This window comes from Nelusetta ayraudi, unplaced genomic scaffold (assembly GCF_046127955.1).
Source record: "Nelusetta ayraudi isolate G7.1 ecotype Tasmania unplaced genomic scaffold, CSIRO-AGI_Nayr_v1 ptg000135l, whole genome shotgun sequence".
In the NCBI taxonomy this organism is placed as follows: domain Eukaryota; kingdom Metazoa; phylum Chordata; class Actinopteri; order Tetraodontiformes; family Monacanthidae; genus Nelusetta; species Nelusetta ayraudi.
The window spans coordinates 22,250,726-22,262,833 of record NW_027466185.1 but is presented as its reverse complement, the minus strand read 5'-3'; the positions used below and the strand labels follow the sequence as shown (position 1 = coordinate 22,262,833).

At 51.5% G+C, this 12,108-nt stretch overlaps 1 protein-coding gene across 1 annotated transcript in view; it reads left to right on the top strand.

Moving 5' to 3' along the window:
- The first annotated feature begins 895 nt into the window (after positions 1 to 895).
- The window catches only part of ext1b (exostosin glycosyltransferase 1b), a 113,085-nt gene continuing 101,872 nt past the window's right edge, over positions 896 to 12,108 (top strand). Inside the window, exon 1 of the mRNA XM_076012042.1 lies at positions 896 to 2,994. Within this exon, the coding sequence (XP_075868157.1) occupies positions 2,051 to 2,994 (944 nt within the window). The 5' untranslated portion in view covers positions 896 to 2,050. The remainder of the gene's footprint in view (positions 2,995 to 12,108) is intronic.

Sequence of the window (12,108 nt, the reverse complement as noted above, 5' to 3'; positions counted from 1 at the left end):
AATTTCCCTGTCACGCTGGCGGCCTCTAATGTTTCACTTTATTTTAGTGGTCGGGGGGGAAACTTAAGTCTGCGGCATGGCTTTCCACAAACTTGTGCTCTTGACAAAGACCCTCCAATCTCAGCAATGCCAAGTGTCTGGTTCGAGTTAATGAAGAGGCCGTGTGGAATAAGGGAAATGTTGTCTGTATGTTTTCAAAAAGAAAGGAAAAAAGTTTGTTTCTTTGATTTTATTGATCTGATTAAACAAACAATTAGCAGGTCCTGATTCAGTGTCTCCAGTGTTGGATGTTCAAAAAGTTAAATACAAAAATGCAATTACCAATGCCATAAGTTTAAAGTGTTAATACATATATGTGTTTACTTCGGAACGTATACAATTATTGCATGTGCAATTCTGTTTTTTTTTTTTTTTTTTGTCAAGGTGAGTTGCTTCACTTCCTTGACATATTGTCTCATAAACTGCTTGCATTAAAAAAAAAAAAAAAAAAGAAAAAAGATTTAGATGAACCAAAATCATTTGTGCTACAGTTCTGCAAGATAGTAATCTGTCCTTTTATTTTTTATCGTTTTCATCTTTTGTTTTATGTTTTGGTGCATTCCGTTTTAGTATAGAGTTGCACATCTTGCAGTTTGATTCAGCTTATTGTGTAGAACTACTTAAGGATTGAGTGGGGGGGGGGAATCTAATAAACTCTGAAAATGAATTATTGATTCAATGGTCCCCATCCAAACTGGCGAGTCACCTCGATTATAAGATTAAAAAGCTTATTTCGACACGGACTTTCTCACAACTGCCACAGACGCAGCTTTTCTCCCCCCCGCCCCAGCAAATGCGGAGCTCTCCGGTTATGAATGGGTGCGTTTCCCCTTAAGTCCCGCCTCTTCCTCCGGCACGCACGGGCCAATCAGCGGCGCCGGCGCCGTCGATGGGACGAACGTCAGCTGCCGTCGTGTCGGGATTGGAATGTTACCGTCTAACAATCGGAACAACTGAGCACTCGGTAATTGGACACTCGGACCCAGGAATCCCGACGGCAGGCAGCGTTTTTTCCTCCCGCCGCTGAGCCGCTCCGAGCTCGGCGCCGCTTCCCCCCTCGCTTGGACCGGGGGGAACTTCCAAGGCTGCCCGCCGAGCAGCTTTGTGCCGCGCATCGCCGCGTTCCGAGCAGGGGAAGCTTGAGAAGAATAAGGAGAGAAATGCAGGGATTCGTCTGGTTACAGTTGTACCTCTGAGCGCCCATCTCCGCCGCGCCGCTTCTCCTCCTCTCTCACACATTTCTTTATTGTTATTAATATTTTTTTTGTGGGAACAGGGTGTTTCAAACGGAATCATGGAGCGATAAAAGAAGAAGGAGAAGAAGAAGGAGAAGAAGAAGAAGAAGAAGAAGAAGAAGAAGAAGCAGCAGCGGGGAAGGGTATCAGCAAAACCACCCTCGCTGGGAGGCGTTGGGATCCTCACCTCGCCGGTCAATGTGCAGTTAAAGCCGGGGGTAGACCTCTCTGAGCGGGGGGGGGGAGCCTCTGGGACTCCTGCCGCTTCTCGGTTCGAGAGGATTCAGAGTTCCTTCATCCCCACGAAAGCGGCTGCCGGACCCTTTCTTCAGCCTGAATGAAGCCGAGAAGAGGCGCACGGGAGGAGGATAGTCGCTCCGTGTGATTTGTGTGTCCGTACCGTACGAAGCTCGGCGTGGCTCTGCGCGGATCGGGTCGGATCGGGTCGGATCGGATCGATTCCTCTCAGGTGCTGCGACCGCCGTGGGACATGGTGAAACTCCGCAGAGGAAGAGGGAGACACACGGCACGCTACTTCTGAAGAGGGACCCAAATTTTGCCCACATGCGCTGGATCAGTCGCTGGATCCGAACCGAACCGAGTACGCGCACGGGGGGTTGGGGATCCTTGGTGGCCGCCGGAGGATGGAGCGGTGCCGCCGGGGTCGGTGAGAGCCTCACTTCGGGCCACTTTGCATCTCTTCTCCTCCTCCTCCTCCTCCTTCTCCTCCTTCTTCTTCATCTTTGCACGCAGCTCGCCCCCGGCTCCCAGGACACATGCAGGCCAAAAAACGCTACCTGATCCTGCTCTCCGCCGGTGCGTGTCTGCTGCTTCTCTTCTCCCTCGGCGGGGTTCAACTTCCAGCGACGGGCAGGAGCCGGCATGAGCGCGGCAGGAGCGGCTACCGGCCCGACCAGCCCTGGCCCCACTTCTCGGACCCCTTACACCCCTTCCTGCCCTGGGACCAGACTGACACCGAGGAGTACAACCTGCACATCTCCCCCAGGCAGAAGAGGGACGTCAACACGAGCGTGTACCGGGCCAAGCGGTGCCGCATGGACTCGTGCTTCGACTTCTCCCTGTGCCAGAAGAACGCGTTCAAAGTTTACGTTTACCCGCAGCAGAAGGGCGAGAAGATCTCGGAGAGCTACCAGAATATCCTATCCACCATCGAGGGCTCGAGGTTCTACACCTCGGACCCCGGACAGGCTTGCCTGTTCGTCCTGAGTCTGGACACCCTGGACCGGGACCAGCTGTCCCCGCAATATGTCCACAACCTGAGGACCAAGGTCCAGAACCTGCCCCTCTGGAACGACGGCAGGAACCACCTCATATTTAACTTGTACTCGGGCACATGGCCGGACTACACGGAAGACCTGGGCTTCGACATCGGCCAGGCCATGTTGGCCAAGGCGAGCATCAGCACGGAGAACTTCAGGCCCAACTTCGACGTGTCCATCCCGCTCTTCTCCAAGGAGCACCCGAGGACCGGGGGGGAGAGGGGCTACCTCAAGTACAACTCCATCCCGCCTTTTCGAAAGTACGCGCTGGTGTTCAAGGGGAAGCGCTACCTGACGGGCATCGGCTCGGACACCCGGAATGCCTTACACCACGTCCACAACGCGGAGGACGTGGTGCTGCTCACTACCTGCAAGCACGGCAAGGACTGGCAGAAGCACAAGGACGCCCGCTGCGACAAGGACAACGCCGAGTATGACAAGTAAGCACATTGCGCATTATTTTTTATTATTATTTTTTTTTTCCTTTCGGTGTGTGTGTGTGTTTGTGTGTGTGTGTGTGTGTGTGTGTGTGTGTGTGTGTGTGTGTGTGTGTGTGTGTGTGTGTGTGTGTGTGTGGACCGGACTCAAGCTTTTTGTGCACCAGACTCGGCTCGCTGTCAGCCACTGTCAGCTGAAGTCCTCCCGGGTTCTCACGCTTTGGCGCACAGTGTGTGTTCATCCCCGCTGAGAGTTGGAGGGGGCGGGAGAGACCGATTGATTCCACTCCTTCCCATTAGCACACCGATCTCTCTCTCTCTCTCTCCCCCCCCCACCCCCCCTTTTTCCTTGAGTTCGCGTTCAACAACCCCCCCCACCCCCCTCTAACAAGTGAAAGTCGGCCTGTTTTTAAACGTCAGCGTCAAAAATGTCTTCATTTCACACGCCACCTCTTAGCTTCAGATTCAGATTCAGATTCAGATTCAGATTCAGATTCCTTTTAATTTGCCATTGTGTAAAACACATTGGAATTGGCTTCGGCACCGTCTCAGGGAATTGAGCCGGATCTATAAATGAGCAATAAAACGCAACTTTTGCCATTGGTTTGCAGGAGAAGTTTAAAGTCTCTCGGGCAGCAGGGATGGCGGGGGTCAACGAGACGATAAGAGATGATGTATTTCCCATTCACCCGAGCGTAAGTTTAATGGTTAATCCTCGGCCAAGAAAAAAAGAAAGGAAAGGAAAGGAAAGGAAAAAAAAAAAAATACCGGCTAAGCATCGCTGCCTGCGAGCACCGCGAAGACCCTCCGCTGCAGGTCCCAGTTAACTGACCTTTTTATGTCCCGGTACATGACTGGCTTTTAGCCTCCACTTCAACCTCCCCGCTCCCTTTCAAGCATGAAGTAAAAAGATCTCCGGACAGTCTATTAGCTCTGTAGACAACTCCCCCCCCCCCACCCCCACCCCCCTCCTCAAACCACCTCCTTCTGCTCTCCCTACTTTTTTTTTTTTTTTTTCTTTTCTTACAAGGAAGGAATTTACCCCCCTCCCCCCCCCTCCTCTGCAGCCTCTCTCCGTGGGAGCGGTGCAGCCGGTACCAGGATATGCACGGACACGTTCGATTTGCACGCTGCACTCGGTGCAAATTAAGTGAAAGTTGATGTTTGTTTGTTTTGTTTTTTTTCTCACCATCCTTGTCAGGGTGACCTTGCCTTGCCAGGAGGACCGTTCTGTGTTGGAAGAGCACCTTGTGTTGTTGTTGTCGTTTAGTCACAGACTGTGCAAGTTTGCTTTAATTAAGTGATTCTCTGCGAGTCCACCAGCCGTAATGGGTCAATTATCGCCTCAATTTTGTAGAAGCTGCTGCCCTCGGGGTCGTCTTCCTTTTGATTATGTCCAGCTTGTGAGATCTGTTTGTTTTGTTTTTGCTTTTTTTTTTTTGTCAAGGTGCTAATTAATGACACCCACCTGAGGATCGCCAGCTGTAGTGAAATGCGTGCCACGTTTTGTTGTTTTTTTTTTGCTTTCTTAGACAGACAGCTGCGTTTGATATTTGAAGAAGCGGATTGCTCACCTCTCCCCGTGAGTGACATTTATCAACCCGTGCCTTCGTGAATAGCTTGGATAAACCCCGGGCATGTGAAAACAGCACCTGTCGACATTGGGTGTGTGTTTGCGTATGGGGGGGGGGATGGAAAGGACAGGGAAAATTCACGCAAAGGTAACCTCCCCGTGTTTCCGCCGGATCGATCGGGGCGGTCCGACTGCGGGGTGAAGACGGAGCTCCAGCTGAATGTGTGTTTTGTTTTTTTGTTTTTTTGTTTTTTTCGGGGGGGGGGGCTGACGGAGGAAGTGATTTCCTCCTTGAACTTGACGTGAACCTCCAACTGTCATGCGCGAGCTGACAACGGCAGAAAAGAGAGAGCCCGAAAGAAAACATCGCAAGCATGCACTTGTCGATTCCATTCGTCATCCTTCCCTCTGCCGCGCTGCGTTGCCCTCCAGAGGGTTCCCAGGATGCCTCTGGCTCCGCGTGTCACCTGGATGGAGACATGCCCGCCATCCATTATCTAAGAATTCCAGTTGTCTGTGGACGGCCCGCCTTCTGCTCCTCTTGGCTTCTCTTCCCCCCCCCCCCCCTGTGGACGCGACCCCGTCGGCCCCCTCGGAGGCTCGGCGGCGCTGCTGGTCGGACTTTGGCTGCGGGTCCCCATTTTATTCCCCGTAACCTGTTTCGCGGTTGATTTATTTTCGATCAAATCCCAACGGCCCGTTTCATTTCCAGCACCTCCGACGCCGCGCCATTCAGCGGGCAGGTTTCCTTCGGCCTGCCATGTGAATCTCGGTGATTTTCCACACTTCTTCGCTTGTCCTTTGACTCTGTCTTTTGTTTTTTTGTTTTGTTTTGTTTTTTTGCGTCTCCCGAACCAGTGCTCGGATTCCTCGACCACTGATGGCATTTGGCAGCGCGGCGAAGCCGATAAATTCAAAGCATTTTTTTCCCTTCCCCCCCCCCCCCCCCCCCCCCCCCGTTATGATTCAGCTGCCTGTTTAAATTTCATCAGACTGATGCCTCTCAGTTTAATCTAACGTAAGCCCATTTGGGTGCCGGCCCATTCTTGGCAAGAAAAAAAAAAAAAAAAAAAGCCCTCACTTAGCTCTTCGAGGCTACGTTTATATGCGGCGGCCCGACGTGAGTAGCTCGTTTCCAGCGGCTGAGAGCCGACCGGTGATGCTTTGCAGTTGGGGATGGGGGGGGGGGGCTGCTGTGCTGCAGACTCAGGAATGCACACACGTGTCAGAGCAGCTGTTTGCGGAGCGCAGCAGAGGCAGCGCTGGCGAGTTCCACGGTGTCAATCCATACCTGGATTGTGGCTTTGCAGTTGCGTTGCAGACGGACGCGGTGAACCCGACCTTAGGCGCTCCCTTGTTTGCGATCGATATGCATCCACCCACAGCAGCGCAAAACTCACACCCACACATTAATACAAAGTCTCAGACTGCTGCTGCTGCCGCCGCTGCTGCTGCAGAGCGATAGAGGCTCCTCTGGCATCCCGACCTTCGACCCCGTTGGATTTTGGAGGAATTCTTCGCAGCGGGAGATTGCTGCGGTAGCAGCAGGAGCGGGCGGGCGGACAGGAAGCCAGAGTCAGGGTACCTGAACCGGCTCCCGCCCACGCATCGTGCATGCTGCGCACATTTATTCAATTGATTTCCTTAGCTGTAATAGCTTTCAATTGGAGCCACTCTGGTCCACTTTCATGGCCAAGCGCTGATGAAAGGGCCCATTCACTGCTACATTATACAGCCAGTTCTCAGGGCTTTCTGACAGGGATCCTGGGAGAGGACAGTTAAAGGCTATTACAAACTCCACAAAGGAAAGATTACACATTAGGTGGAATTTGGCTGTAATGATATGCGCCTCCGCTTGACTAAACCTTCTTTACCAGCCTGCGTCTTAAGAGATAAGTTTCATTTCTGTTTCTGCCCGGGTGATTATTCAAGTGGAAGTTCCCATTGTGTAAAATAGGGAGGCATTTTGCGGCCCCGTCACTTCCTTGTTTCAGTCGTAAATCATTGTGTGCATGGATTTTTTTTTTTTTTTTTTTTTTTTTTACTCAAATCTGCAGAGGACCAGCTTTGATTTCTTTTCTTATTTTATACTCTTTCTATATATCAAGGGTCGGGTATTACACCCTGATACTGGCCAAACCTCTGGGACTGCGTTATTCAGCACTGCAGTATTGATAAGCTCCGGCTTAAATGCTCCTGCTATCGGTTCTGGAGTGGTCCTGTTTCTCGTGCATTTATCTCGCACACTCTCTCTGGTGTGATGTATTGTGATTCGCCAGAAGAGAGATCAGTCGTCGCAGCTCCGCCGTCCTCTCTATTTGTGTTTCCAATCATTTCAGTTTGAGCCTAATGATCTAGAATTTGTTTTCGGAATCAATAGGTTTTTAGGTGCCTCAAAATGGTTGGTAAGAATATTAAGTTCGTGGGTTGTTTAGCAGAGAAGTAGTACTTTTAAAATCTATCCCGTCTCTGCGTACCATGACCTTTTTTTCTCTCTCCATCATACATTGACAGGAATTGATGCGTCAGTTCCCAAGGCAAACGGCTAATCCTGCTGAGATCACAAGTGCGCCCTCGTCCAGTATCATGTGTCGGTTGGTCAACGAAAGTCAATAATGCTGTTGAGTGTTCAATTAAAGCCTCACTGCACGTTCCCCTCTTCGTCGTCTGTGAGGCTGATCTCACAGGAACAGCTGTGTCATCACACACCGCCACCCCCCCACCCCACCCCACCCCTACCCACCTGCCATTTATTACTTAACCAGCTTTTGCAGGCGCTAGTTATTGACCTTGCACTTCTGCTAGTTCACCGGGAGCCGTCCCTCAAGGTCGCCCTTGGTTCAAACCTTCGTGTCAAGTCCAAACGAGACCGAGCGAAGAGACTCGAGGTACAGAGGAGATGCAGAGAATGCGCTTTTTGGTCACTTCTTCTCTCGTGTTTTGGAAGCAAGCGTGTGTTGTTTGTGGAAGGAGAGGAGCACGTGGGCGTGATGTCTGCCGATAGCGGTGCGGCGGCGGCGGCGGGGAAGAGATCGGCATGTCCCGCTCGACTTTGATAGGAGAGAAAATCGCCCGCGTGACCGCGTTTACCTCTCGACGGCGACAGTTGAGCAGGCGCCTGCTGGAGTTTCCCCCCACTTGAGGAAAATTACCTTAAAGGAAGAACTTCAGAGGGAGGAGGAGGAGGAGGAGGAGGACGAGGATGATGTCGGGCATTTGTCCTCCCTTTTTGTCTCCACATTCCTCTTTTCTTTTTTTTTTTTTACCTTCCCTCACTCCGGCTCCACTCCTCACCCTCCTCCCACCTCATCTCTTTCCTTCCTCGCCGTCGGAGAATGGAAACACTGATGCGATTTGGCTCGAGATGGCTAGGTGCCATGCACCCCACCACCACCACCAACCCCCGTTCCAGCCCCCCCCCACCCTCTTCCCTCTTAATGACGGTGCGGCGGATGACATTTTGTTGACACGCCGCCACCGAACGAGACGGGGAAGCTCATCCGAGCCAAGTCGAGTGGGGGGGGGGGGGGGGGGGGGGAGGTAAGAAAAAAGCTGACAGCACTTCCTCTCCGCCTTATCTCAGCCAAACACCGTCACGCGTGGGTCCGGGCGGCGTTCACCTGAGTGGCGGCGGCGCCCCGATAGCGAGATTTTGAAGTGGCGTTCCGGTGGCGAACAGTCGCGTTACAAGGCTCGCTGCGAGGGCGTCACTCGCGCAGCGGCTGCCATTGTTTGTTTTCCTGTTGTCGGATTAATAACTCATGAATATTTTACGGTCGCCTCCCCCTCGGATAAAACGCCCCAACTGCGATGGGGAATGTTAATGGCGCAGAGAACGGCTCGAAACGACGAAGGTTCTTTGATACAATGCAGCAGATTTCCAGGCTTTTAAAGAGATGAAACCTTCACTTGTTCTGCCCTCTCACATTTATAGACACATCAAACGTTTCCCCCTGACGTTTCGCCCTCTTCAGCTCCCTCGCTTCTCACTTTGCGGCGCCTCGTTTGCGTGCCCGAGCCGCTTCAGCCTCATTAGCTTGTTATCTGGGGCAAGTTGCGGTGTCACCGTCACATGAAGGAAGTCATCACAGCCTGGCGGTAAACGGGAGAGCTTAGTTATGTTTTTTTTGTTGGTTTTTTTTTCATATATTATTAGGACACAAATGATAACAAGCATTTTTGTTCTTGTTGTTCGGTGATTAATTTTCTTCCTTTGCAAAAAAAAAAGGTCACAGAATATTTATAGAGCCAAAAGTTTTTGTTGCCATGGTCGTGTCTGCGAGTGTCAGGGTTTGCAGCCATTACACGACACTAACAAAAAAAGAAATAACTTCAGAAGTTAATGGACACGTTTTTTTTTTTTTTGTGGTGAGCCAGCACGATTTTGATATATTCGCTTGTTAAATGGAAATTGTTCGTGGTTCAGTTTATTTCTGGAAGCCTCCTTAGGTGTTGTGAATGTTCACTTTTGCTGTTCAGTTCCTCAAGAAACACGTGATCCTCACGCACACGGTGATTTATTTGCAGTGAGAGAGGTGCAGTCGTTTCTCGTAGCCGTCCAAGGTGCTTTTCCCACTGAACGCAAACACGGGCAAAGGCTGATTAGTTGTCGACCAACTCTGGTTTCCTACTTATCTCAGATTGGTTTGTTTGGCCACTCTGCTCATCCATCCGTTGGCCTTTTATTGTCCGTGTCCATATTGGTATGCGCATCCCTGCGTTTGCCCCTTTGTCTTCGCACGCGGGCACGGAAAGGCCGACTCTGTTAGCATGCAGGATGCCTGGGGGTCACGACCCCGCTGTCTGCCCTCCTCCCACCCCTCCCTCGCTGAGTGACGAAGGCAAAGCCCGCTCGCTGACCCACATTCATTGAAGGATTACCAGCACAGCCAAGCACCCCCTCCCCCCTCCCCCCAACCAAACCCCCCTCGGCCTCAAAGTTGGTGGCGGTGCCGAGGGGGCGGACATGAACTCGGATCAAACCAGGAAGCTGAAGTAACAACTGGGCTGGTTGACCCCCCCCCCACCACCACCACCACCACCACTCCCTCCTCCTCGTCCCCCTGGTGGGCCGGCTGCCTGGTGAAAAGACATTGATCAGCTCGGGGGGGTGTCTCCCCCTCCTCCAAATCAACATCGATTAGGGTATTAGCGCAGCAGCGGGCCGGCCAGCCCCTTGGAAATCACTTCCTCTCTTAACAAGAGGAGAGAGAGAGAGAGAGAGACAGTTCCCAGTGCTTGACGTGCTCAGGGCGACATTAATTGAAAGAGTGAGGAGGAACACGGCGGAACATCCACCCCACCCGCTTTCCCCCCCTGTCAGGAAATGTTGATGTGGAACGAGGCAGTGAAGTTGCAAAGCTCCCCCCCCCCCCCCCCCCCCCCCCCCCACACACACACACTCACCACCACCACCCGAATCTCTCGTTCCTCTTGTCACTCGATGCTCTCGCTCAGTTAGCTGCCGGTGATGCTTCGCTGTTAAAAATAAAAAATAAAAGTTTGCAGGTAGTTTTTTTTCCGCCTTTCCTTTGGAAGGCTTTGACAGCGCAGAACATGGAAGGAGGCGTCGGTCGGTTGAAACAGGCGGGCACAGCGCGTTTTAGGGCGAGGAGTGACGGCGGGGGAGAGCCTCATTAAATCCTCCACCGTGGAGGAACACGGCGAGGTAGATCCAGCTGCAGGTTTGGCCGGCGCAGGGAGTTCTGAAATCTGTCCTCTTTTTGCGAGGAAGATGAAGGATAAAACTTTTTTTTTTTTTTTTTTTAAACGATCTCCCACATAGCCAGTGTATCTGAGCAGACGCAGGGCATGCTGGGACAGGGGGCAACGCGACTCCACATTCCCGTCATCGCTCCCGACGCTGTGGCGCTTTTCGCCAACGGGCCCCTCATTCTTGATGAAGTCTTATCAATGTTTGTGTTTTTTTTCCCCTGTACCTGACAGTCAGAGTGACACTTGTTTGCCATCTTTCCATCATTCCGATTAAGAAACAAAAAAGAACACCGAGCTGAGCTGCAAAGGTCAGAAATGGTCGAAATGGACGAGAAAACTCAGGAAATCTTTTCTCTCGCTCTGTTTGTCAGTCCGTTGCAGCAGCTTGGATCAATGTCTTCTTTGTGTAAACTGAATCTGAGCAGTTGGGCCAATTTTTTGACAAGCCAGAAGGGAATCGGTTGAACTGGTTTGACTCTGTATTAGGTAGTGAGTGCACATCCCCTGTAATTAAGTTGAAACAGGCAACGTTCTCTCTATATTGAACAGGAATCATCTTTGCTTTCTGCCTATCTAATTATGAATTAGTATTTAAAAAAAACAAAAAACAATACCTTTTGTGCAGGTTTTGTTGAACTGCAGACTGCATAGTTTTAAATGATCTTGTGTATAATCACGAAATCCAAACTTGTTAAATTTCAACCTTGTATTTATCGATCAAGCTGCTTTTTAATGAGGTCTTGCCAGAGTCTTCCAAGTTGCCCCCCCCAAAAAAAAATGTCTGCATGGAGGAAAATATCATGGGAGAAATAAATCATTCAGGTCCAGTTTCTGATTCAACAACACTTAAATGCCTGCTCTAATCCTGCCTGTTTGCTCGTGTGCCAAGGCGAGTGGACACAGGATTTGCTTGGATTGAAGCAGCCGATAGTTATAAGACTTTGTGTGTTTGTGCAGAGATGGGAGGGGCGGCTCCTGTTCACCGGTGCCTGCAGGGATTTGTCCCTTTTCCTGAATGACTCCTGTGCTGCAGGGCACCTGGCCAGCGTTGTTTCTCCAGTGGGCGGGAGGGGAGAGGGGGCTTGTTCGATCATTACTGGAAGCACAGATTCCATTTCTGACTGATTTCTTTTTGAATAAGAGTGGAAAAAACAAAACAAACGCAGTTTGTCAGCGGTTGTTGCAGACCTGGCTGCCAGCGAGCTCCATGACTCCCTCGGGGATTCAGAGCAGCTCCGCCAGGAAGGAAAGGGAGGGGAGCTTGGGGGTGGAGAGGGGGTTCGAGGGGACTAGTAGCCAGGTTTTATGGCTGCCTTTACGGCCCCGAGAGGCTCCTCAGCAAACACCTACTGACGGCGCTTCAATGGGCGACAGCCGATCGTTGACGTCAGCTCGCATGCTGACCGGCCGACTTCACTCCCCGCCGCCGCAGGAGCAAAAACAAACACTTCTGGCCCTGCGCTGGTATTCATATTTAAATAGTAATTGGCAAAGGGGAGGGGGCTGGGGGTTGGAGTTAAAGGGGTGGAGTGGCAGAGTGGAGTTGAAGAGGGCAATAGCTTAAAAAAGCATTATGTCACTAAAGAATGCATGCATGGCTCGGCGTTGGAGGGGCCGAGGCTTTGGAGGAGAGAAAAGGGGGTTTTGTTGGGGCAGATCTGGCGGCCTGGCAGGCTGACGGAAGGGCTCTTTTCCCTGTCTGCTCCCATTGTTCTTTACGGCCCGCTTTGACTTCCACTCTCTGGGGGTGTAAAAGTCTGCGGTCGGGCCCCCCGGGCACTGTGTTGTGCCAGAGTTTGCTCTCTTTCCAGAGGGTACGCCTGTGCCTT